The following is a 25,777-nucleotide window of genomic DNA, read 5'->3' on the forward strand; positions in this document are numbered from 1 at the left end:
TCCAGGACCCTGAGATCATGACCTGAGCCGAAGGCAGAGGCTTAACCCACTGAGCTACCCAGGCACCCCATTTTTTTCTACTTCTTTTTTAAAAAAAGTTTTTAGTTATGCGATCTCTACACACAAAGTGGGGCTCAAACTCACAACCCTGAGATCACGAGTAGCATGCTTTTCTGACTGAGCCAGCCAGGTGCCCCCGTTTTTTTCCTGACTTTTATTTCCCCATCCTGAGCCACTGCAGAGTGGGGAAAGAGAGAGAGAGAAAAGTAGTATAACCTCACCTAGGTAAGAATGGCATGATGGTTAACTGACAAAGGATGTGTAGTATGTATCTGTGTGTGTATGTGTGTATAAGAGTAATCTGAAGAACCCAACCTAACAAGTTATGAACAGGGTAACTGTCTTAATCTGCCCCCCTAGACTTCTCAGTTTTCTGGTTTCTGCATATATTGTTATTATTCCTCACTCTAATGGGAGGTAAGGGAGCAGCCCATTCCACTCTTTCTCTTGGTTTCCCCCAATCAGAGTAGGTAAAATCAGAAAATTACCTAATGATGCGTGATATAACAAAAAGATCAAAATATTGGGAATCAAAAGACCTTATGTCTGAACCCCTCTTTGCCATCTCCTAGCTTTAATTTTGAGCAATTTATCTAGCCTCTCTTAGTGTCCATTTCCTTATCCGTAAAATAATAAAATCTAGTTGTTGTGATTATTAAATAAGACAATGCACTAAAGTATACTGCACAGTGCCCGACATATAGTAAGCATATGGTCATTAAATGTATTCTTTCCTTGTTTTAGCTCCACCGCCCATTGCATGTGATCTTGGACAAGTCCCGTAACTTATCTATTTCCTCATCTCCATCTATGAAATGAAGTCGTCAGACAAATGATCCCTAAAAATCCTCTTACTCTGTCTACAATTCTCCTCAGCCTGACATCCAGGCCTTCCCCCCCCGCCTTTAGTGCCCCCCGCCCGCCCCACGGCAAGCTTCGTTCCAGGGGTCTGGCTTGCTTTCCAGTACCCCCCAGGACTCCGAAGAAGCGCCCAAGATAAGCTTCTCCCTTATAAAGAGTATCGCTTTTTCTCTTTGCAATTGGTTGCCCAGAACCTCCGGCCTCCTCAATGATTTGCCTATGGCGGAGCTGGAGCCCTCCAGTTCCCGCCCAGTCTCTGGCGATTGGCATAGAACCGGGCTCGTCCCCGCCCCGTCTTGACTGACGGCTGGGCTCCGGCACCGCCTCAGTCCCTGGGCGCTCGCTGGAGGGGGTGGCTGGGACCGTTAGCTCGCCAGGCTGGCAGGCTCCGGGCTGCTAATCCACTGGCGGCCGGGATGGAGACGATGAGAGCACAGCGGCTGCAGCCTGGAGTGGGCACCAGCGGGAGGGGTACTCTGCGAGCGCTTCGGCCGGGAGTGACTGGGGCCGCGGCTGCCACCGCCACACCCCCAGCAGGGCCCCCGCCCGCACCGCCGCCCCCTGCACCGCCCCCGCCGCCCCTGCTCTTAGCCGGGGCCCCTGGGCTGCCGCTGCCCCCGGGCGCCGCCGGCAGCCCCGCGGTGCTGCGGGAGGCCGTGGAGGCCGTGGTGAGGAGCTTCGCCAAGCACACGCAGGGCTATGGCCGAGGTGAGTCTGCGGGTCTGGCCTCCTGCGGGACACCGTCTGTAAAGGAGCCTTGCTCCCATAGTCCTCTGGATCGCTTTTTCTGGCGCAGAGCCCTCACATGCATTTCCTTTTGGGGAGTTTCCTTCTGGGCTACACACACACATACACAGGCGCGCGCGCGCGCGCGCGAACACACACACACACACACACACACCCCGACACACGCTCATACACACGTCTCACCCACTCCCCTTTATTGAATTAATACTATATTGCTACTATATTCTCCAGGGACCCCTTTTTACAAATACAGCCATCTTTTCTTCCCACCCTTTTCTCCTTCAGAAATGGAATTCTTCCTGTAGCTTAATATCCCTTTGCCTTTGAGGACCAGTCCCCATTGTGTAGGATCCTATCCTTTATGTCAGCTCTAAGACATTTCTCATCCATACCCTCTCAATCTTTCTTTTGTGATCTTGGCAATTCCTGGGCTCCCCTATTAACTTATTCCACCTCCTTAATCCTTTTTTTTTTTTTTAAGATTTTTATTTTCTTAAGTGATCTCTGCTCCTAATATGGGGCTCAAATTTACAACCCCGGGATCAAGAGTCAGATGCTCCACAAACTGAGCCAGTCAGGTGCCCATCCGCCTCCTTAATCTTGACTTTTGAATTATTTTCTTCCTTATCCTGACTCTGAAATTTCCAGTGCAACTTCGGATTTGCTGGGGAGTTAGGTGATGCCTTCAACAAGTCACTTATAATTGTGCTTTTGAATCTGGAACCATACTACTGAGCCCACACCAGCTTCCTATGACTTAGTATCTCACTTTGGTGTCTTTTTTAGTATGGAGCCTCACAACTCTGGCCTCTCTGTCTGTCTGGCTCTGTTTTCCTGGCCCTTGCCCAGGAACCGAGGATAAATCCCAGGCCTTGGCTCTCTCAATGTTAAATTCTGTGGAAATGAGCCAGGCAGAAACCCTATTTCCATTAGATACCTTCATTTTACATATGCCTAATTTCTAGGGTTTCTGAGAAGGGGAATGTGAGGGTTTTCTTTGTTGTTTATGTTTAATCAGTGCAGATTTTCCTGCATTTGAGCTCCAGATTTATAGTGTAACAAGGAACATAATATAGTGAGGGGTGTGGGATTCAGAATGTAGGTCTGGCATTTCTGAGACATCACTTCTTTCTGCTTCTTAAGTCCTGCCTGAGCTGGAAGTGACTATATCTCTAACTTTCTAGTAAGACAATAATACAGAGAAAGGTTGTAAGGCCTTCTCAATGGACAACAGTGACTTTTTTTCCCCCCTCCTATGAAACTGTAGTGAAAAGAGCATATGCGGGTTTTGGAGTCAGACAAATGTGGATTAAATCCCAGATTAAATCTCTGTCACTTGCCAGCTATGTTTTTGGGGAAGTGACAACTTCACCACACTTCAGTTTCCTCAAGGGTTACAAGGGGGATTAAATGAGATATTACAGCTGACACGTAATGGGTACCTTCTATAAATGATGAGAATTGCCTCAGATTTGTTGGTTCATATTTTCTTGGAAAGAACAGGTCTCATTTTCTCCCATTCTTCAATCCAAATAGTGTAAACTCAAAAATTCCTATGAAAACAGATTTTTTTAAGCTCCATTTGTTAGATGTGCCCAATGATACGTTTCCCATTACTTTCCTTTTGTTCTTCAACATTTCGAACTGCTACCATGGGGCTGGCACTCTGCTAGGTGCTTGGAATGCAAATGCCATGTGATTCTGAAATTCATCATGAAGGAATATCATTATTTGTCTAGTTAAATTCCTAGATTTAACAGGGCTTCATGATGGAACTGTCATCAGCTGTGGTCCTGCTGCTTCCAGTCTTTTTAAGTTGAGACCAAGGGAAGGTCTTTGCCTCTGGGCATAGGACCAGTCATCCTCACGAACCATTCCTTTTAGAAACTTACAGGTGTTTATTAGAATTGTAGAGGAATGTACCATTTTTCATGTCTGTGTTACCTAGAGAGCCTCTGGTTTGGCATCTAAACTGAGTGTCCTGTAAAACCTTTTTCATTTCCTTAGACAGGATGAAGGAGCAAGGGGATTTTACTGACAAAGAGTAATCAGTCAGGCTTCAGACTCTGCGGCGATGCCTTCCTCCAACCTCCCTACCTCCCACCACACTCCCCATTATTTCTGAGTTTCTCATTTCCAGTCTGGGTGTCCCGCCAGTACTTTGGGAGAGTTTGGCAGATAGTTCAGCTTCAGACAAGCAGAATCTCTGCCGATTTGGCTCAGAAGTCCTTCACCACATGGAATTGCTTATTCTGCTTCGATTAATAGGCAAAACTGCCATTGGCATGTACCCATGTACCCTTGTGACTGATGGTCTGGTATTTGGGGGCTGGCACTGTTCCCCTGAGTATAATTTACTTTGATCTTTGCCCAGACCTTTATCTGATCCAGCAGTGCTTTACTGTCTCATCTTCAATTCACATCCTTCACCTTCTTTCTGACTGCTTCAAATTTACCTTTTCTGCCTTTAGATTTACCTGCATCCGTGTAGGACCTCAGCATTTTTTTTAAAAACACAAAAATGAAACTATTCTATTATTTCACTTGTTTGTCCTATATCTCCCCCTCAAAACACACACCCCAGTCTTCACCCAAGACACACACCTAGCTCAGTACCCTGTAAGACCTTTTTTTTTTTTTTAAAGATTTTATTTATTTGACAGACAGAGATCACAAGTAGGCAGAGAGAGGAAGAGAAACAGGCTCCCCACTGAGCAGAGAGCCTGGGCTCGATCCCAGGACCTTGAGATCATGACCTGAGCCGAAGGCGGAGGCTTTAACCCACTGAGCCACCCAGGTGCCCCAGTATGCTATAGGATCTTAATTAGCTTGTAGTGCATAGGGTTTGAAATCAGAGTACCTTACCCTGTGAAACAATGGCTGTGTGATCGTGGATAAATCGCTTAATCTCTCTAGGCCTCATGTACTTCATTCATTCAACAAGTACTTATTGATCACCAGATGCAGTGGTGAACAAGACAGATACTCTGTCCCTATCTTCATGGAGCTCACAGTCCACAAGTATGTGTGAGGGTTAATGGTGCAGTAAGGCAAGATAGGGCAATTGACAGAGGGTCAGCTTTGAAGCAAACAAACATTGGTTCTAAAATCCTGGTTCTGCCGCCATGGCCTGTTCCTTAACTTGTTCACTTTTTTTGTTTGTTTGTTTTTTGTTGTTTAAGATTTTATTGTCAAGTAATCTCTACACCCAACATCGGGCTCAAACTCACAATTCCAAGATCAAGAGTTGCATGTCCTGCTGAATGAGTCCGCCAGGTGCCTTCTTGTTTACTTTTTGCAAAATGGGTATTATAATACTTACCTTGATAGTTTAGTTTTGTGTGGATTAAATGAGATAATGAGCACATAGTTGGTACTCAGTGAGTGGTTGCTATTATTATTATGCTTTTGGAAACCCCTTGAAAACTGTAGGTGAGAGGTATTGGTAGCATTTGCATTTCCTTTGCCCCTTTTTGCACATGGCATGTAGTCCCCTTCTAATGTTTGACAACTGGCAGTCACTTTCCTTGCCCTGTAACTTCTGCATTGCCCTCTTCAAACGCATCATTTCAGAATTATTGTTCTCCCTTTATATCACAGTATGGCTACATGATTGGAAGTTCTGCCCAGCTGCTTCCCTAGGTTGAACAAATGGATCTTGTGTGGTATTTTCTGTTTAGTTATTGTTCCTTTTCATTGGAATCACAGACAACTTCTTTGTGTACAAGTGATTGTGGAGCTAAATTGATAGTCTGAATATTTCCATTTCGGGGGATGTTGGATTAGACCCTATATTAGTTTCCTGTAGCTGCTCTAACAAATTATTGCAGATTGGGGCGGGGGGCTTACCACAACAGAAATTTATTCTTTCACAGTTCTGGAGGCCCCATCTCAAGATCCTTAATCACATCTGCAAGGTTTTTGCCACCTAAGGTAACATTCACAGTTTTAAGGATTAGGGCATGGACATCTTAACAGGGGGCATTTTTCAGCCTCCCATAGTCCTTGTCATAAGTCACAGTCATCTTGCCATCCCTCCCTTCAAATGAGTCTATGCACTGGGCCATCAGGGGCACATTCTCTTTTAGCCCAGTATCTCCAGTTACTTCTAAAAAGCAATTGTAGTTGTCAGATGTGTCTGTACTACAGACACAGACCTGCTGACCCCTTAATTTTGGTCCACTGTTACTTCTGGACTTCTGGCCTCCAGAACTGTGAAAGAACACATACACGCATGATTTCATTGTGGGTTTTAGGGGGCTTGTGAACTCCCATGAAGTTCAGTCATGGACCTGATCTTGGACCCTGGGTTAAGAATCCCAAATTGGAAAGAACCCTGGCATCAGGATGTCTGAATTCAGTCCCTAGCTCTGCCACAGCAGGTGACCTCAAGCAGGTCACTTCCCCTTTTGTAGCCTGAGTTGGACTAGATGATCTCTGAAATCCCTGTCAGCTCTAAAGATCAATGAGTCTGTGAGTAGTTTCAAATGAGGATCACAATTAATTGCTCTTCTCCTGATCATTCTGCCCAATTTCCCATTTCATCCATTTCTGAAACAAGACTCCCCATTTCCTTTGGCTTTGAGTAATCATTAAAAAATAGTCCTGTGCTGTGAGCCAAGAGAAATTTAACTGGCTATAGACTGGACATAGGCTTTTTAATAGGACCTTCCTGGTTGCAGTGGTTTCCTCCCCTTTCCCTTTATTTCAATATTCTCCCTGTTATTTGCATGCCAGGAAAGCTGTCACCCAGTGCATTGTGCTAAATTGTCTCAAAGAGGGAACTGGGACTGAAAAGATCTCAAAAGAAAGAACAAAAAGATGGCTAAGCTTTCTGGGCCCAGTGACCTTTGAAGAGCTCCTGCCAAAACTAAGGGTGGGAAAGACAGAGTTCCCTTTTCATGCTGCCTTTTAATGGAAGAATGAACACTGTAAGAAGTCAGATACAGGGTGTTAGGAAAGAGCTTGTGCGCCTTTCACACCGGGGCTGATGCAAGGAGTGCTTGCTTCAGTTGCAGAGCAGGTGAGCTAACGGTTGTTGCTGGCAACAAGATTTCAGATGCCTCGTTGGCCAGCAAGGTGTATTATTCATCTCTGCATCTTGAATGCTCAGAATAGAGCTAGGTACATATTATGTGCTCACATTTCTGCCTAATGTGTGTGTGGCAGCCATGAAAATGTGCTATTCATATCTCTTGCTGCAGGAGCATAACTGACAGCCTTAAGCTGCTGTCCTCTCTGTGTCCATCACCTCATGGGCACTGAGGCCACACATCCTATGGCTGCCTCCCCCACCCATCAGTGACGCGGCCTAGCAGGGACACTAACTCACACACATCCTGGTGATGTGTGGATTTCCTTTGGCTTGTGGGCTTCCCACTGGCCTGGCCAAACCTTTCTTGGAACTGCGCTGCCAACTGAGATTCTCACATCCAGACCTCCTTCCTTCCCACACCTCCTTCTACAGGTGTCAGACCTTCAACATGGTCTGAAGCCTCTCCCTTCTCCTACTTCCTCCACAATAAATCTCTTGCTTGTCTGTCCCATCGTGGTGTCTTCTCCTTGGCAGACCTAAACTAACACACTATAAAAGATTGAATAGTCCTTGTAACTAAGAGTAGAGAGTGGCCATGTTGGAGGATATGGGAGAATGCATGTGATCATTTATTATTATGAGGCTCTTGTTAAAGCCACTTGAAACGTTTGGAACCCTACAGTCAAAGTGATCCTTTCCGAAGGAAAACTGATTTCATCCTAAACCCTTCAATGGCTTCCCGCTGCTCTTAAGATAAAGCCAGTGCTCTGATGCAGCCTGCAAGGTCCACTTTGGTCTGGTCCTTGCTAACTTTTGCAGTCTCACTTGCATTACACTTGCCCTCACTCTCTTTTTCGAGCCACACTGGTCCCTTTATTTGCCATCTTCTCTGCTGCTACAGAGCCTTTGGGTATGTTGTTCCTTCTGTTCAGAGCTCTATTCTCTCACCTTTTTGCCTAGTGAGTTCATACTTATATCTGTACTTCAATAACACTTTGTCAGTGTAGCTTGCTTTGATCTTCTCAACAAGGTCAGATGCCCCCATGACATTTCCCATCATCTACCAAACTCCTTTATAGTGCTTATCAAGGTTGCGGTTTTTCATTTGCTTGAGGGTCTCTGGTTAATCTCTCTCTCTCCCTCTTTAGACTGTAAACTGCATAAGGAGACGGAATAGGATATGGTTTTGCTCACTATTGTAGCCTAGCATCTGGCACGTAGTCTAGCACAGAGTAGGTACTCAATACATAATTGTGCAATGATTGAGCCCAAGTATTGGGGGAGGAGGGTATTGTTCTGGAATACAATATTTTGAGTCTGGTTTTGAGTTTTGAGATTGACTTTACCCTCATATGTTAGCCGGTTACTGTTTGACAGATGGTGGTGGAAGTCAAGAGACTTCCGGGTCAGAGACAGAGGACTTAATTACTCACAGTACAGCAGGTAGTATAAGCATCAGATTTGTTTACATCAGCTCTCCTTGCCTCCCACATCTGATCCGAAGGGTTCAGGTGCATGCTCGTGTAGGCCACCAGTTGCATTACGGAAGAGGAACGAACACTGAGCTTGAGGAACCTGCCATTTCTTAGCAGGGAGTAAGCAGGCTTGTTCTTTGTCCCAGAGGAAGACATTACCTCATCCTTCAGGTTTCTTGCTGCAAACACAGTCCTGAGAAATGGCCCAAGGAAAGAGCAACCAAGTCCTTAAAATCTTGGCATACCCAGCAAGATGGAAAGGAGCACAAGAGACCTGTGAAGGAGTGTTCCTCCAAAAATCACTTTTACCTAGGGAAATCCTCAGAAGAGAAATTCATGCTCTTGCACTCTCTCTCTCTCTCTCTCTCTCACACACACACACACACACACAGTATAGTATATATATACACACACACATAATGTATAATATTCCAGGATGGGAAAGGAATCTGGCTATGGGTTTGCTCACCAGAAGCATGGACCTGTGATGGCTAAAAGGGCCACATTTCCTTGACTGTCCGTATTGCACAAAGGTTAGGAACATTGACTCTGGAACCAAGATAGTCTGGATTTGAATTCTTACTCTGCTACTTTCTAGCTGTTACATCCTTTAAAAAAAAAAAAAATTATTTGTTTGAGAGTGAGAGAAAGAGAGAGAGACTGAGTTGGGGGAAGGGGCAGAGGCAGAGGCAGAGGGAGAAGCAGGCTCCCCGCTGAGCAGGGATTCCCCCCCCCCAATGCCGGGAGAGGGGGGGGCTAGATCCCAGGACCCTAGAATCATGATCCAAGCCAAAGGCAACCACTTAACTGACTGAGCCACCCAGGCACCCCTAGCTGTTACATCCTTGGGCAAGTTATTTAACTTGCCTATGTCTCATTTCACTCATCTGTAAAATGGGGGCACAACACACAGGAAGAGTTCAGTAAATGCACTTCTCATTGTGCTGGTGATTATTATTCTAGGCCACCTGACCAACTGTGGAATGATCTAATGGCACTTCATCAGGCAGGGATAATGGTTTGTTGACCTGGAAACTCTGCCTTCAATATTTTAGTTATTCTGCTTTGGTGCTTAGGACTAATCAAAATGTGAGCCAGAGAGGCGGGGAGGGAGGCCAGGCATATACTGGTCTTGATATGCAAATATCTTAATCAGAGTCTAGGTTTATTACTTTAAATGTTTTTAAGTGGTGATAAGGAGCTAAGGCGGGTTAGACTCTTGATATACATACAGCTGGCAGATACTGTCTTGAAATGCAAAACCACTCATTGCTGAACTTAACTGCTTCTCTTTTTGTAGTGAATGTGGTGGAGGCACTTCAGGAATTCTGGCAGATGAAGCAGTCCCGTGGGGCAGACTTGAAGAATGGGGCTCTGGTGGTTTATGAGATGGTTCCCTCCAACAGCCCTCCTTACGTCTGCTATGTCACTCTGCCTGGGGGAAGCTGCTTTGGGAGTTTCCAGGTAAGAGTTGCAAGCTGGCAGTAGCAAAGATAAATGCTTGGCTGCTAGCAGTGGTTTTCTCCATCACTTTGGCCATTTTTTGGTGTCTGAAATCACATATTTGAGCACCTGAGCCAGTTCTGGGCACATCATTCTGGTAAGCCTCTGAGGTTCATTTGACCACAAAAGAACCTTGGTAGCTTCTCTTTCAGCCTGCAAAAAACCATGTCCACTTTGAATCGGATCCCTTATGAATAGGCCCTTTCTCTGTGTATCAGACTACCAGCACCTAGCCCATGTTCTAATCTGGCCGTCCATCTTCCTGCCATCTCGATTTGAGAACACAGCATAGTATTCCTTGCCCCCAGTGTTTCTTCATAGGCAATTACTAAAGAAAGCAATGTTTCAGTTCTTTAAGAGGTCAAAGGTATTAAAAGGAGATAGTATTACCTTGCTCCAAGGTGTCTCCAAACTAGAAACTATCAGTGAAGTGAGAAATTTTCGAGAAGACCATGTAGTTTGTTTTTTTAGAGGTCCTTTGTTGGGAGTATAGTTCTAAAACATTTGTTTGTATTGTTTTGATTACCTTTAAGTTATTACCAGAGCACAATAAATGCTGTGGGATTGTTTTTATTTAAAAAAAAGAAGAGGGCTCACTTCGGCAGAACATATACTACAACTGGAACGATACAGAGAAGATTAGCATGGCCCTTGTACAAGTATAACATGCAAATTCGTAAAGTGTTCAACATTTTTGAATCGTTGAACACTGAATAACTAATGATGTACTGTGTGCTGGCTAACTGAACATAATAACAAAAGAAAGGAAATTTGACTAGTGTGATTGTTGTCATCAAAGATGGATTCTTTGACATCACCCATAGGAAGGTAGCCTTCTGAAATGTCAACTTAGAGTCTGAATAGATAGACATTTTGTTGTGTTTTTATGGTTTGTCAAAGTTATAACCTTTGTCAAAGTTATAACCCCTGCTATGTGCTTCCAGAGCCCCTTGAACTTCCCTTATCATGTCACTTATCACAACATATCATAATTGATTATCTCACCTAGTGGATTATGCTCAGTGGAGGCAGAGATAGTGTCTGTCTTCTTTCTTGTTCAATTTTAAGTCCTTACTACCAACTCAGCACCCAGCAAAGAGTAGGCACTTAATAAATCCATGCATGAATGAGGGCCATTGTGGTTCAGCTCCTGCCTCAAACAGAAAAGTCCTAAGGAGACTTCATTTCAAATACAGTGACTAAATTTTTTCCCTCAGAGGCCCAGCCATTTCAGAGAAATAAATATATGCTCATGATGACTAATGTTTATACTTTCTCTTCTAGAGAATAAGATCTTCCTTCTCTCAGGTCATCTTATGACTGCATAAGGATTTGATAATTTTATGGTGATGTCCATAACTGGACCATCATAGTAAATTGATTTCTGCCCCCCCCCCAAAGAGTAGAATTACTTATCTTGGCTTCTTTTAGCTTATATCTCTTAATGTCCATTTTGGCAGGTGAAATTTCTCCTGGTGGTTTTCTTCATGGACGGCTTTTCAGGAATAGCACTACACTGTAGAATGAACAGCAGGCTAGTGAGTAGAGACAGGCTAGTGAACAGAGAAATTGAAGAAGATGACTTAAGGTTAATGCACCAAGTACCATATTCTGAGAGACCTGTCAGCTCAAAGAAATCGGGAGTTATCGATACTGAGGGTAGTTAATTAGTGAACATATGCTGATCGACTTTTAAAGACTGTAACATTACTTCCTTCCTTTCCTCTAATCCTAATCATAAATGACAGAGGCCACAGAGGTCTTTGAGGCTGCCAGTGATGATGAATTATAAAGGAATGCTATAGTGCCTGGGGATTTAAGGTTGAGTGATTTGAGACTTCTGAAAATCAGACTTGTTCTATGATACCCATGTTGGATACAACGTAAAAAACATGAATTAACTTTTAATTTTTTCTTGGTTTGTTCAGGTCAGCTTTCCTTCCCCTTGTCACCCCTCTCCTCTTTATTTCCACTGGGGGAAAAAAAGACTATAAATTCCTTCTTCAGATCTTGGACTCTGTTCAAGGATAGCTCATTGACTCATGGCATTACTGGGGGAAATGCCTGCTTGAAGCTAAAAGCAAAGTCCAAGAACCCCAGATGGGTGCTTCTGGTAGAGACTAGAGGTCTTCTCTGCAGAAGCAACCTAAACACAGATTTGTTCTACTCTTAGGGTATCTAGAGGCATGAAGACAAATCTTGCCTGTGCACAGAACAGGAGAACAAGATAGAGATTTTGAACGGGCGGGGCAGAATCTGGCTTTTGAGTAATGAATTCTGTCCACAGTTTAAACAGGGATATTTTTTATATCCAGTGATTATGTGCTGACTTCAGCAGCCTTCCTCATTCTGCATTCAATTTGGTATGAGCTATCGCCGTCTCCAGTTCCTTAATGACTTCAGGATGTTGAATCAAAATTATGTTTCCAAATGCCTCAACCATTTTACAAGACAAACTTTGGAGGGTGTGCTGAATGAACTGATTTATCCAAAGACTGTCCCAGCCTCTTCTTTCCCAGTGTTTCCCCTCCCACCATTCCTTCCGCTCTCTCAGATATACGCATGGACATGTTTTCTCTCTCTCTGCTCTGCCTAGTTTTGCCCTACAAAAGCTGAGGCCCGGCGGAGTGCTGCAAAGATTGCACTGATGAACTCTGTGTTTAATGAACATCCTTCCCGAAGAATCACTGATGAGTTCATTGAGAAGAGTGTCTCTGAGGCTCTGGCGTCTTTCAATGTAAGTTACTGGGAGTTGAAAGGAAGGAGAGTGGGGGTTGGGAAAACTGGCTGGTTGGGAAGTCTTGTAAATCACTGGGAGACAGAGCAGCAATTCTTTTCTTTCCTGTCTGTACCTCCTTCTGTTTATTCTCTATTGCTCTTGTGTATTATATGTTCCCTATGTCTCAGTCACTGATTCTATGTGTATGTTTATGTTTTTGTTGCTATTTTGCGGCTTTCATTGTGTCTCTTTGGTGTCTGGAAATCTTTAATTCAAGATCTAAGGAATTTTAGAGATATTCCAAAATAAAAACTGAGCTTGAATTCTACTTTTCCCAATTTTGGTGTAAGAACTTACTCCCTGGGGCACCTGGGTGGCTCAGTGGGTTAAGCCTCTGCTTTCAGCTCAGGTCATGATCTCAGGGTCCTGGGATCGAGCCCCGAATCGGGCTCTCTGCTCAGCAGGGAGCCTGCTCCCCCCGCCCGCCCTGCCTGCCTCTCTGACTACTTGTGATCTCTCTCTCTGTCAAATAAATAAATAAAATCTTAAAAAAAAAATTACTCCTGTCTTCCTCCAATGTTTGTTTTGTTTGTTTGTTTGTTTATGAAGGCTTCATGCCTAGCATGGAGCCCAGTGCGGGCTTGAACTCTTGACCCTGAGATACAAACTTGAGCTGAGGTCCAGAGTCGGACGCTTAACTGGCTGAGCCACCTAGGCACCCCTGTTTTTTTGTTGTTGTTGTTGTTGTTATTCTTTTTTTTATATGACTGTTCTTATTGCCACTTGTCTCTCTTACTTCATCCATTAATAAAGAACACTTTATAATATAATGTCATATTTCCTTTTTTCCTCTCTAGGAATGGGGTGGATAATTTATTTACTCTCCTCAAAAAGGATGTCTATTCTTTCAAGTGATGATGATAGTGATAACCATAGCTAATCCTAATTGAGTATTTACTTTGTGCCAGGGACGATTCCAGGGGATTTATATGTATTTTATCTCATTTGATCACAATAACAGCTGAGGTATAGGAACTGTTTTTACCCCTATTTTACAGATGAGGAAACTAAAAATATGGAAGTGCAATTTTGCCTGAAGGGATGTAGCTAGGAAGTGATAGAGCCAAGACTGGAGCCCAGTTGGACTTAGAATTTTCTAGCTCAGAAGTACATCTTAGAAATGAATGCTGCCGGAGGGGGTCTCCTGCCCCAGGCGGGTAAGGAGTGGCCCAGGTCCTCATGGCGCGTTCCGGAGGGCGCTCTCTAGTTCTGTCTCCCTTCCTCCACTACTGATCCTCTCCCACAATCTCTTACTCCAGACAGCTCCCGATGACCCCTGAACCCAGCTAGATCACTGGCCTCCTTCCTCCGTCTAATTCCCTGTGGCTGCAGACACTAGTAGTAGCAGCAGCGCAGCAACAATGTCAGCGACAACCACAGTATTTCTTCCCTCTGCCCGAGGCCCCCTTCCTTCTCTGGGTTTCTGTAATCCACCACCCAGCTTCTGGTCGCCTCCAGTTTCCTTTGCTTGAACCACTGCCCGCCCGGACCTTGGCGCTGTGCCACCTTTTCACGGTCTCGGCCTAAATGTCACCTGCTCAGGCCTGCCCTGGCCACCTTCTGCAAAGCAGGTTTCCATTGTTAAAATGTGTATTTTGCAGCCTGTTTATGGACCCCTTTCACCCCTCAGTCTGTAATTTTGCATTTGTTTATGTGTTGTCTCCTGTTTTAGACTTCACACTCCGTAAAGGCAGAACCCTTATGTTCATTCAGTATAGCCGGCAGGTGGCGTGGTGCCTGGCGTTAGGCATGCAGTAGACATTTGTTTAATGAATGATTTCACTCACATAATATAGGCCAGGCACAGTGGTAAATGATTTACATGTATTATCTCATTTAAATCCTTTTTTTTTTTTTAAAGATTTTATTTATTTGACAGAGAGAGAAATCACAAGTAGGCAGAGAGGCAAGCAGAGAGAGAGAGGGGAAGCAGTCTCCCCGCTGAGCAGAGAGCCCGATGCGGGGCTCGATCCCAGGACCCTGAGATCATGACCCGAGCTGAAGGCAGTGGCCTAACCCACTGAGCCACCCAGGTGCCCCAATCTCATTTAAATCTTAAGGCATGTCATGGAGAAGTCATGATCATCTCCTCTTTACAGGTGAAGAATCTCAAGTTTAGAGCAGTTGAGTGACTGGTCAAGGTCACAGCTAGTAAGTGGCAGAAGAGATTAAAATCTGATTCCATCTGCAGGGCACCTGGGTGGCTCAGTAGATTTAAGCATCCAGCTCTTGGTTTTAGCTTTGGTCATGATTTCAGGGTGGTCAGACTGAGCCTGTTTCAGGCTCGGTGCTGCTGAGCTTGGAGCTTGCTTGGCATTCTTGCTTTCCCTCTGACCCCACCCCCACCACCTCTTTCTCTTAAAAAAAAAAAAAAAATCTGGTTCATCTGATCCAAATCCTATGTTCTTAACTTAGGTTTTGTGGCTGCTGGCAATAAAACCTCTCACCCCAGTAAACCTCCATGCTCTCTATTACAGCCACCTTCTAGCTGACCTTTTCCCTGAGACCCCCATCCCAAACTTGGGAAGGGCTGAAAGTGGGAAGCACTAGCCTGGGTCCTTTCATTGAAGATGAAGGGGTCAGTTAGGCTTACAGCTTTTAAGTGGCTCCCTTATCTTCTGAGGCGTGCTCTCCAGCGATGCCTGAAAAACAAGAACAAGGGAAGGGGAAGCTTGTTTGGGGGAGCTGTGAGGGCCGTGTAACTTCTTTTCCCTCTTGCTTCAATTCATGGGCGAAGGCTTCAGAGCAGTTCTAGAGCAGTGGTTTTGGACTTCAGCATGCATCCGTAACACTTGGAGGCTTATTAGAACCACTGTTTGCTGGGCTCCCCTCCAGTGTTTCTGATTCAGGAGGACCAGGACAGGCCATGAGAACTTACGTTTCTAACCAGTTACCAGGAGATGCCGATGTTGCTGGCTGAGTAAAGGGAGCACACCCTGAGAACGGCTGGCTTAAACCAGGGGTTGCCATATTGTGGCAGGACTGTCACCATGTTTTATAAATAAAGTTTTATTAGAATACAAAAAAAAAAAAAGAAATGAATGCTGCCTTCTTTCTTCGTTTCCACAAGTTCACTGATAGGGTGATGAAGTTAGACAAATTCTCTATTTCTGTTCTCTTTGAATTTAAGATGTAATTACATGTACTAAACCACTTTGGTTATCTGCTCATGTATTTATTAGTGCTGAACACTTTATTTTTTAAAAAAGATTTATTTATTTATTTGATAGAGAGAGAGAGACAATGAGAGCAGGAACATGAGCAGGGGGAGTGGGAGAGGGAGAAGCAGGCTCCCTGCCAAGCAGGGAGCCTGGAGCCCGTTGTGGGGCTCAATCCCAGGACCCAGGACCCCGAATTATGACCTGAGCCGAAGACAGACGCTTAACGACTGAGCCACCCATGCACCCCTGTTGAACACTTTAAATCATAAATTGGCTTCCCTCTGTTACCCAGGACCCATGTGATTTTCTCCCATTTCTCTTTGCCCCAGTCAGCAGTATCTACAGGGAATAAAACCAATTTTTATATTAATCAAATTCAATTAAAATTAGGAAAGTACATTTATCAGTCTTAAGTCACCTAATGTATTATACAATGAAACATTAGTTTGGGTTATAGAAAGCAATGGTTCATCATTTTGAAATTATGGTTCTACTAGTTATGTAACTTCAAGCAAGTTACTTAATCTAAATCTCAGTTTCCTCATCTGTAACAGTTATACCTATCCCATAGGATTATTGGATAGAAGAGCATATATTCAAGCACTTAGCATATATTACTTGTTTAGATGCTTTTGGATGCAAGTAATAGAAAATCTCACTTCAAACTGACTTAAGGGAATAAATCAAGAAAGGAAATGTATTCTCTTACGTGATAGGAAGTTCAGAAGTAAAGATTTCAGGGCTGGTTGATGCCATGGATCAAGAATGTGAATGTCGGGGCGCCTGGGTGGCTCAGTGGGTTAAAGCCTCTGCCTTCGGCTCGGGTCATGATCCCAGGGTCCTGGGATCAAGCCCCGCATCGGGCTCTCTGCTCAGCAGGGAGCCTGCTTCCTCCCTTCTCTTCTCTGCCTGCCTCTCTGCCTACTTGTGATCTGTCAAATAAATAAATAAAATCTTAAAAAAAAAAAAAGAATTTGAATGTCATCATCTACTGGCCTAAATTCTTTCCATCTCTCCACTCAGCCGTCCTCTAGATATTGCCTTTGTCCTTGGGCTGGCTTCCCTTAGGGTGGAGGACAGCTACAGAATTTCAGACATTAAAACAGACATAACTACAGTTAGAGATGGAAAGAGACCATTTTTCTTTCTTCCCTCTCTTTCTTTCTCTTTATTTTTTTAAAGTAGGCTCCACACCCAACCCAATGTGGAGCTTGAACTCAGGACCCTGGGATCAAGAGTCACATGCTCTACCAAATGAGCCAGCCAGGTGCCCTGAAACTTCTAGTATCTCTTTAGTAGTAAGGAGTCTTTTCCCAGAAACCCTCCAGCAGACCCCTCTCCTACCTCCCAATGGCCAGAATTCCCACCTTAAAATCAATTACAAGCAAAAAGGGTTAGGATTTACCCAGTGGAATAAGAGGATAAAATCATTCTTCCCTGAGAGAGATGCATGGAAGATGGGTAGTACTGGAACAAGATTAAGATTCTGTAGTAGGGAAGAAGGAAATAGATGTCACCAGCAATGTCTACTACAAAGCATTTAGGCAGTATAAATTAGTATTATTCCTACCATTATTTCTATTTGATTAACCCCTCAAAATTGAGAACTTGATAGATTTCTCATTAATTTCCCAGTAGAATTGCCATATCCCAAGTAACATTGATTTGGTATTAGCCATGGGTAAAAGGTGATGTTCACATTTCTTTGCTTTCAGCCTTTGTTCTTTTAAAGTCCTGACTTGGAGACTGTGTGTCTTGACAAATCACACAGCCTCTGTAGGTCTGAGTTTCTTCATTTGTAAAATGAATAGGTTGAATTAAATTAACTCTAATTTCTTTGCAATAATATTCTAATGTTCCTACCATGTATCAAGTATTCTGTGATTAAATGTGTATTGAATGAATCGGGTTCATTTATAGCCATGTTAGAGGTAGAAGTGTGACAGGAGGTAGATCTTGTGGGTCAACGTGTGGCACAACTTGTGGGTCATGCCACTTTGGTGTACTTCGAATAGGTTTCCGTTGTGCCATAATACTGAGCCCCTCAGCTTTCGAGGGACTGAGAAAGGCCCAGGGCAGATGGCCTTCTCTGCCAGCAGCCTCTTCTGTATACCCCAGTTGGTTGTACAGAGGTGATCATTACTTTCTATGTACTGTACCATGGAAAACTCTGGAGGTACTGAATAAGGTATCATATTGAACATTACAGGAAGAATGAAACTGGTTACTTGCATCAGGGCCCTAAATGCTAATAGTGAAGATTACCTTTTTCTTCCCTCCCTCTAGCTTTTCATTTTTAAATCCAAATTTTGTGATCTTTGCTTTGCCAAGAAGGTTAACTACATGTTGGCATGCTGTTTCTCATGAGCCACAAAACAGTATGGGTTGATCCTATGCAGTTCTGACTTCTTGTTGACTCTAGCGGAGTGAAAACAGATGATAAGCTAGCACTTATGATATACTTACTGAGTGCATTGAATTATTTTAGATGTAGTACATATATAGTAAACCCCCATGAAAAGTTTCCCATAATGAACTGAATTTGGATTTGGATATGACTTGATTGGCTCCTGACCTCTACCTAGTCCCGTTTCTCAAAAAGAGTAGAATCTTAGGTATAGGGCAGGAATGATCATGTAGAACGAGCTAGAAAGAGCAGGCAACTTCTCAGGAAGTGGGAAGAGAAAGTTGGGTACTTGTGTTCGCAGTAGTCTCCTGGCTTTATTTTCCTAGATCAGGTTGACAAAAGGTCACCAGTATACCAGGACATGCCCTTATTTTGGAAGTCCCAGCCAATGCCCAGGTTTGGAATTATCTCTAATAATGTTAAACCACCACCAAACAGCACAAAACCAGAGCCAGTACCAGAATGGATTTGGATTGTGTAACTGGATACCCAGCCTAATGTAACAATGTACCACATTTTATATAATTAGAGTTTTTAAACCACATGTATCCCTTCTTAAATATTTTTTTTATTTTTTATTTTTTAAAAGATACTTATTTACTTGAGGGAGAGAGCACAAGCAACAGAGAGGGGCAGAGGGAGAGGGAGAAGCAGATTCCCCGCTGAGCAGGGAACCTGATGTGGGGCTCGATCCCAGGACCCTGGGACCATGACCTGAGCTGAAGGCAGACACTTAACGGACTGAGCCACCTGGGCACCCCAGTAATTTTTTAATTTAATTCTCGAAACAGTCTTAGGAGATGGATCTGTGATTATTCCCATTTTACAGATGAGGACACAGAGGAACAGAGGAGTTAAATGAATGATTTCACCAAGGCTTCTCGACTAGTAGGAGATCCATTCCATGTTCTTAACTTCTATACTGTATTGTTTTTTGCATAGGACAATGTATCTTAGTTGTACCCTTACAGGGTCATGTCACTAATAAGACACAAGAGGCAAATGTCCAAGAGGCCAAACTGCTACCCAGAATTTACCATGCTGATGGCTCCTACTGTTTCCCTTGAAAATGCATTTGCGCAGTTACCCTTTAGGCTAGTCCAATCCTGTATGCTGAGCTCACTCTGTTATTTTGACTAAATCAGGGTTCTTCTCTCTGTCCAGTGTTCCCTCTTTGTAAGATAGGAAAAATCAGATTGGCCTCTGTCACCTCAGTTAGTATGTGTGATGACTTTGGAGTCCTCTAGGTCTGTGGTGACCAGAATAGCCATCAGCCACATGTAGCTTTTTAGCACTTGATATGTGGCTAGTGTGAATTGAAATGTCCTGTAAGCATGAAAGAGACATCAGATTTTGAAATCTTAGTATAAGACAAAGAATGTAAAATATTTCATTAAAAAGTTTTATGCTAATTATGGTTTAAGATAGTATTTTGAATATATTAACTTAAATAAAACATGCTCTTAAAATTAGTTTTACATGTTTAATGTGGCAACTAGGAATTTTTTTTTTTAAGATTTATGTATTTATTTAGAGAGAGAACTTACAAATGCTCGCAGGGGGTTAGGTGGGCAGAAGGAGAGGGAGAGAGAAACCCAACCATGCTGTGCCGAGTGCAGAGCCCTATGCAGATGGATCCCACAACCCTGAGATCTCCACCCAAGCCTAAACCAAGAGTCAGACATTCAACTGACTGCGCCACCCAGGTGCCCCTAGGAAATTTTAAGTTAGGTTGGGGGCTTGCGTTATATTTCCCCTGGACAGTGCTGCTTGAGGCGATAATCCTGATTGAAAATCTATTTGTCTTTTCCTTTCCTCTGTTACAGGGCAACAGGGAGGAAGCTGACAACCCAAATACAGGGATTGGTGCCTTCCGATTCATGCTAGAATCCAATAAGGGCAAGTCAATGTTGGAGTTCCAGGTACTTTTCCACGTACTTCCCTGACTCTGGTGACACAGATCAACCTGCGGATAGATACTAATCCCTAAGTCACTGATACTCAGTTGAAAGGGAAGGAAAAGAAGATTAGACTATTTTTCAAAATATAAAGACCTTCCTTTCCCAAAGGGCATATCAGAGATGGTATGAGATGCTTACATAAATACATTTTGTAAGAGGTTCCCCATGTAATTCTTTTTTTTTTTTTAAGGTTTTATTTATTTATTTGAGAGAGAATGAGTGAGAGAGAGCATGAGAGAGGAGAAGGTCAGAGAGAGAAGCAGACTCCCCAAGGAGCTGGGAGCCTGATGCAGGACTCGATCCTGGAAGTCCGGGATCATGACCTGAGCTGAAGGCAGTCATTCAACCAGCTGAGCCACCCAGGCGCCCCTCCCCATGTAATTCTGATGCAAACTCCCCATATAAAATCACTGTCCTGACGCTTCATATCTTCTTCCTCCAGGAACTAATGACAGTTTTTCAGCTGCTGCACTGGAATGGCAGCCTTAAGGCCATGAGGGAAAGACAGTGCTCTCGGCAGGTAAGAGGTTCTATAGGTAAGTGCAAAGAGTGTGGCAGAAGGACAATTTTGAGGGGGCTGTTGTTAGAAATAAGCAGGCCTATAGTTACCAGGTTGTGAATACTGAAAGCCTCCCTTAGAGGGCCCTCTTCATTCCTATCATCTTTTTAATTTAGATCTTAGCTGTGATTCTTTTGCCGAACTTGCTTCTTCCACCAGGAAGTTCCCTTAAGAATCTCCTTAGAGGACTTCAGTGCGAACTTCAGTTAGGACTCCAAGGTTAAGAGTTCCTAGTCCTGGGGCGCCTGGGTGGCTCAGTGGGTTAAGCCTCTGCGTTCAGCTCAGGTCATGATCTCAGGATCCTGGAATTGAGCCCCAGATCGGGCTCTCTGCTCAGCAGGGAGCCCACTTCCCCCTCTCTGCCTGCTGCTACTTGTGATCTCTCTCTCTCTCTCCCTCTGTCAAATAAATAAATAAAATCTTAAAAAAGAAAAAAAAAAAAAAAGAGTTCCTAGTCCTGTTGGGCCAATGTGGTGTGAATCCTGACATTGTCAGTGATCTTCATATTCCTTTCCCCTTCCAGGAAGTGTTGGCTCATTATTCACACCGGGCCTTGGATGATGATATTCGCCACCAAATGGCATTGGACTGGGTGAGCCGGGAGCAGAGTGTGCCAGGGGCACTGTCTAGAGAGCTGGCCTCTACTGAGCGGGAGCTGGATGAAGCCCGGCTGGCAGGCAAGGAGCTGCGTTTCCACAAGGAGAAGAAGGATATTCTCCTGCTGGCTGCTGGGCAGTTGGGCAATATGCATTCTTCCAACTGTTAGGTGTCCACTCACATACTCCCCGTCTTCTCTCGGCCCTTTTTTTTATAATGTCTTTTCTAAGACTTAGTTGATTTCTGTACATACTTTCTCAATTTTATACTTTAAAATATAGATATATATATATGTATATGTATATGTATAAATTCTACACTTGGATTCCTATTTGCTGAGAGATCCCTTTTCTTCTGGTTTTTGGATGTCGTTTCATTTGAAACATCACCACTCCACTTTGTAAGAAGAGGAGGCTGTCTTCAGAGCTTGTTGGCTCTTACCCTCCCAGTAACTGTGTAGTCATTTCAATAGCACAAGATGATCGACAAAGTGTTCTTATAATATGACAGGGAGCTTGAATAAGGATTATGTGCCCCACCCTCACTCTCATTTCTGCTTTCTCTTGGATTCCAGACAGGGTATGAGTATGAAGCTTTTGGCTTTGGTTTATCTTGAGCTGAGCCTACTTGATAGAGTTGTTCCTCCAGCGACTAGGTATTTCCTAGCCTAGACTCCCCCACCCCACCACCACCACCACCACCACCTTACTCCTTTTCTGCCTTCAAGTGGTACTTCACTTTGAGGCTGGTATCTTATTGTTAAAACCATTCCTGAGAAACTTCCCAGAAAGAGGAGAGGAATTATAAACACAACCCATAGGTGTTTATCACCTAAATTACCTCTGGGGCATAGATACCATATCAAGCTGGTCATCGAGCTTTCCAGATGTAGCTTTCTCTGGAACGGGTCGGTGTTGAAGCTGCTTATCTTCAAGTATTCCCGTTTCTCTCCTTCTCCTCTGCTCACCCAGCTTAGCTGAGTCCAGTATTTAGACCTTCCTGCCTGCTGAAATTGGTAGGAGGGAAAACATTTCCCTACTCCCACTCCTCCCATCATTTCGCTCTTTGGAAACAGCTGTCCTGTTTGGTGAGGGCCATGTTCCTCTCTCTCCCTCAAAGTTGCTGTTGTTTGCTACCTTAGATGTCCATGGATTCAGTTGTTTTCGCTCTTTTCTTTCTTCTTCCATGTTGATTATTAGAGCATGAGTCAATCAGGAAAAGGAGCCTAGCATTATGGCACTTCCTAATTGGAACATTAGGAGACTGCAGGAGGGCAAAGAGGCTCAATGATCAACTATTTGTGTTTTTAAGGCTCCCTCTCCTGGTGCCCCCCCACCCCTGCCCCAGTCCTGGGTAAACAGGAGAGAAATGATAGGGAGTACAGCTGGGAGAATTTTTTGTAGGTCTCTCAAAGACACACTTCCCCTTGTTTCTGTAATCTCCTTTATATTGTATTATAGTTCAGTGCACTTTCTAAAATGTGCTTGGCAAGTTTCATGTTTCTGCAATTGGAATTTCCATTTAATGATACACTTTGTTTTTAGAAATAGGTTAGGAAATAGGCCACAATTTGCTCTTTTGGACCAGATAGGGATAAGATGAAAGTCAGCTTTTTGGCCTTCGAAATCATCTTGGTGACTAGTTCATATGGGATCAGTGGTAAGGAGTCTAGCAACCGTTTCAGTGTTTGAAAGGGATCTCTTTGAATTCTCCAAGCCCCATCTCTATACACCACGGAGCACTAATAGGGTCGGAATAGAGGCTCCTACATTAAATAATAGGTATGTCTGTTCAGATTTTATTCATATTTATAATCCAGAAATCCTAAACCCTCATTTTTCCTATGCTCCTTTCTCTGGAAAGCGTGAAGTGGTGTGAGTTTTGGGGAGAATTTCTTCTTGCACCTCCTGAATTATTTTTCTCAAATAACAACCGTAAGATCCCAAAGAACTTGAAAAAAATTGTTCCCTGATCTGTCATTTTCATTGTTAAAGAACTTACTTATCTTTTTAGTAGTTTCTATGTATTTTATATGTATAATTTTATACAATTAAAAATAGATTTTTGTCTAGTGAGCTACATTGACTCTTTTTTTTTTTTTTTAAGATTTTATTTATTTACTTGACAGAGAGAGACACAGCAAGAGAGGGAACACCAGCTGGAGAGTGGGAGAGGGAGAAGCAGGCTTCCTGCTGAGCAGGGAGCCCGATGTAGGGTTCGATATGGGGCTTGATCCCAGGACCCTGGGATCATGACCTGAGCTGAAGGCAGACACTTAACCACTGAGCCACCGAAGCACCCCACACTGACTCTTTCTTGAGACCTATGTATCAGAGAAGCTCTAAAATGACCCATTCTTTTACAAGTATACTAAAACAGAATTTTGATTAGTATTTTTTGGATGGTAGAAATAAGATTGTACTGCTGGGGGAAGGTATTCTAACTCCCCTTCTCCAGACATTTGAGGAACCCGGATTTGTCACTGATCCTTTCTTCTCAAACTCTACCCATTTCCACTGGCAATCTCACCCACCATGGTGACTTCAACTCTATAAGTTGAACCATAAGTTCATAAGTTGAACCAACACACCATTCTCAAATCTATTTCTTTCACCCTTTCCAGCTTTTACATCTGCATTTCCACACACTGGACATCCCTACCTGAATTTATGACACAAGCTCTTTGAACTCATATTCAAAATAAAAGCTATTTCCACACACACTCCTCTTTGCCTCCCCAAATCTGTTATTAGGATTATTATCTACCTGTCTATCTAAGCTAGAATCTTAGGTCCATCCTTGACTTTTCCCTACCATGATCTAATCAGTCACTATTGAGTTTACCTCCTATATAAACTTTAAAAAAAAAAAAATTTACTTAAAAGAGAGAGAATGCGAGCAGGATGAGGAGCAAAGGGAGAGAGAGAGAATCCTCAAGCAGACTCCCTGCCAAGTGCAGAGCCTGACCCAGGGTTTGATCCCAGGACCCTGAGATCATGACCTGAGCCAGACACTTAACTGGCTGAGCCACCCAGGCACTCCCTACATAAACTTCTTAACCTGTCTTGTCCATATCCACTGCCTTTCAGTCATTTATCTTTCTGGGCTGGAGCACTGCAATAGCTTCTTAACTAGCCTCCATCTTCATTCTTTACATCCTCCACACTATTGCTAGATTTCTTTCTAAAATACTTCGTACTGTACCGCTATCTTCATTAAACCATCACTTAGCTATCTTGTCTTTAGCAGCATTCCCCGAAGTTTCATATGTGAACCCTTGGTATTGAGACAATTTTAGGTGGTAGATGGGCAAATATTTTTAATTTAAAAATTTTTTTAAAAGATTTTATTTATTTATTTGAGAGAGAGAGAAAGCATGAGAGATCACCAGTAGGAGGTAGGGGCAGAGGGAGAAGCAGACTCCCTGCTGTGCAGGGATCCCGAAAGGCAGATGCTTAACTGACTTAGCCACCCAGACACCCACATTTTTCATTTTTATTTAGTTATAGTCTAATCTGAAACTGTTATAGAAAAAAATAGATTTTACATTTATGCCAGTGATATTTAAATTCAATATAAACAAGTCAGTCTACTTAATTAACAAGTCAGTCCACTTAAGGAAAAATACTAATCAAGGAACAGCATGGGGGACTATCTGTGATTGAGAAAAATCATGAATACTCAAATACTTGAAGTTAAGAAATTATTGCCTACAGGATAGAATTCCAAAATTCTTAGCATGGTATATACATTTTGGCCCCAACCTGTACTTTCAGCTTTATCTCCTAACCACACAGCATCAGGCAAACAGAATTTCTTGCCATTCTGGGATCTGTTCCTTCAATAAGTATGTATCAAATGTCTGTGAGCCAGACACTGGTCTAAACTTTTAAGGATATCATAAATAAGAGTGTCTGCCATAAGGATTACACTCTAATGGGAAATCAACAATAAACAAGATAGAAAGTAAACAAGGTTAATTAGATCAGCATTTAAGCTCTGTGAAGGAAATAAACACAGTGACAGATAATAGAGAACCCTTCTATTCTGGTAGTATTTTGGGGAGACCTAAAGGATGAGGTTGAATGAGACATGTGAAGAGCTGGAGCAAGAGCATTAGGAACAGGAAGTTCTAGAAGTCCTGAGATGGGAAAGAGACAACATAATTGAGGGAAAATGTAGGGAGAGCTTAATGAGAGGGAATTCGGTGATGGAAGTTGTTGTAAAGAGGCAGAGAAGGTGCTGTTTGAATTTTATTCCAAGTGCAAAAATAAGGAAAGGTTTTTGGTAGGGATGTGATCAGCTGATTCTTTCAAAGATCACACTACCTACTGTGGAGAATGGGTTAGTGTCTCCTAGTCTCAATACAAGTGCTTCGCCTGGAAAACTACCCAGTCTAAAAGGCCCAGTTCAAATGGAAGCCTTCTTATTCCCAGCCCTATTATAAACTTCCTTTATACTGCCATAACAATTTTATGACAGCAATTATCACTCTCATAATATAGACAAAATGATTGTTAATAATGTAACTATTTTTCCCTCTATTGCCAGCACCTTCTCTTATTAGATATACACATTGTAACTGTTTGATTAAAAAATTAATAAGTAAGTGAATGTGCAGTCCACTATTGT

General features: G+C 43.2%; 1 protein-coding gene across 1 annotated transcript; it reads left to right on the plus strand.

Moving 5' to 3' along the window:
* Nucleotides 1-1,337: 1,337 nt before the first annotated feature.
* Nucleotides 1,338-25,731, plus strand: LIX1L (limb and CNS expressed 1 like; the record flags this gene model as incomplete). Its single annotated transcript, XM_080802865.1, has 6 exons — nt 1,338-1,629; nt 9,479-9,642; nt 12,278-12,418; nt 19,855-19,950; nt 20,432-20,509; nt 21,072-25,731. The coding sequence occupies 6 exons, from the start codon at nt 1,338-1,340 to the stop codon at nt 21,312-21,314; spliced, it is 1,014 nt and encodes a 337-aa protein (XP_080658991.1). The 3' UTR covers nt 21,315-25,731.
* Between the last annotated feature and the right edge of the window lie 46 nt (nt 25,732-25,777).

The sequence above is a fragment of the Martes martes genome, assembly GCF_963455335.1.
Source record: "Martes martes genome assembly, chromosome: 4".
Taxonomy (NCBI): Eukaryota; Metazoa; Chordata; class Mammalia; order Carnivora; family Mustelidae; genus Martes; species Martes martes.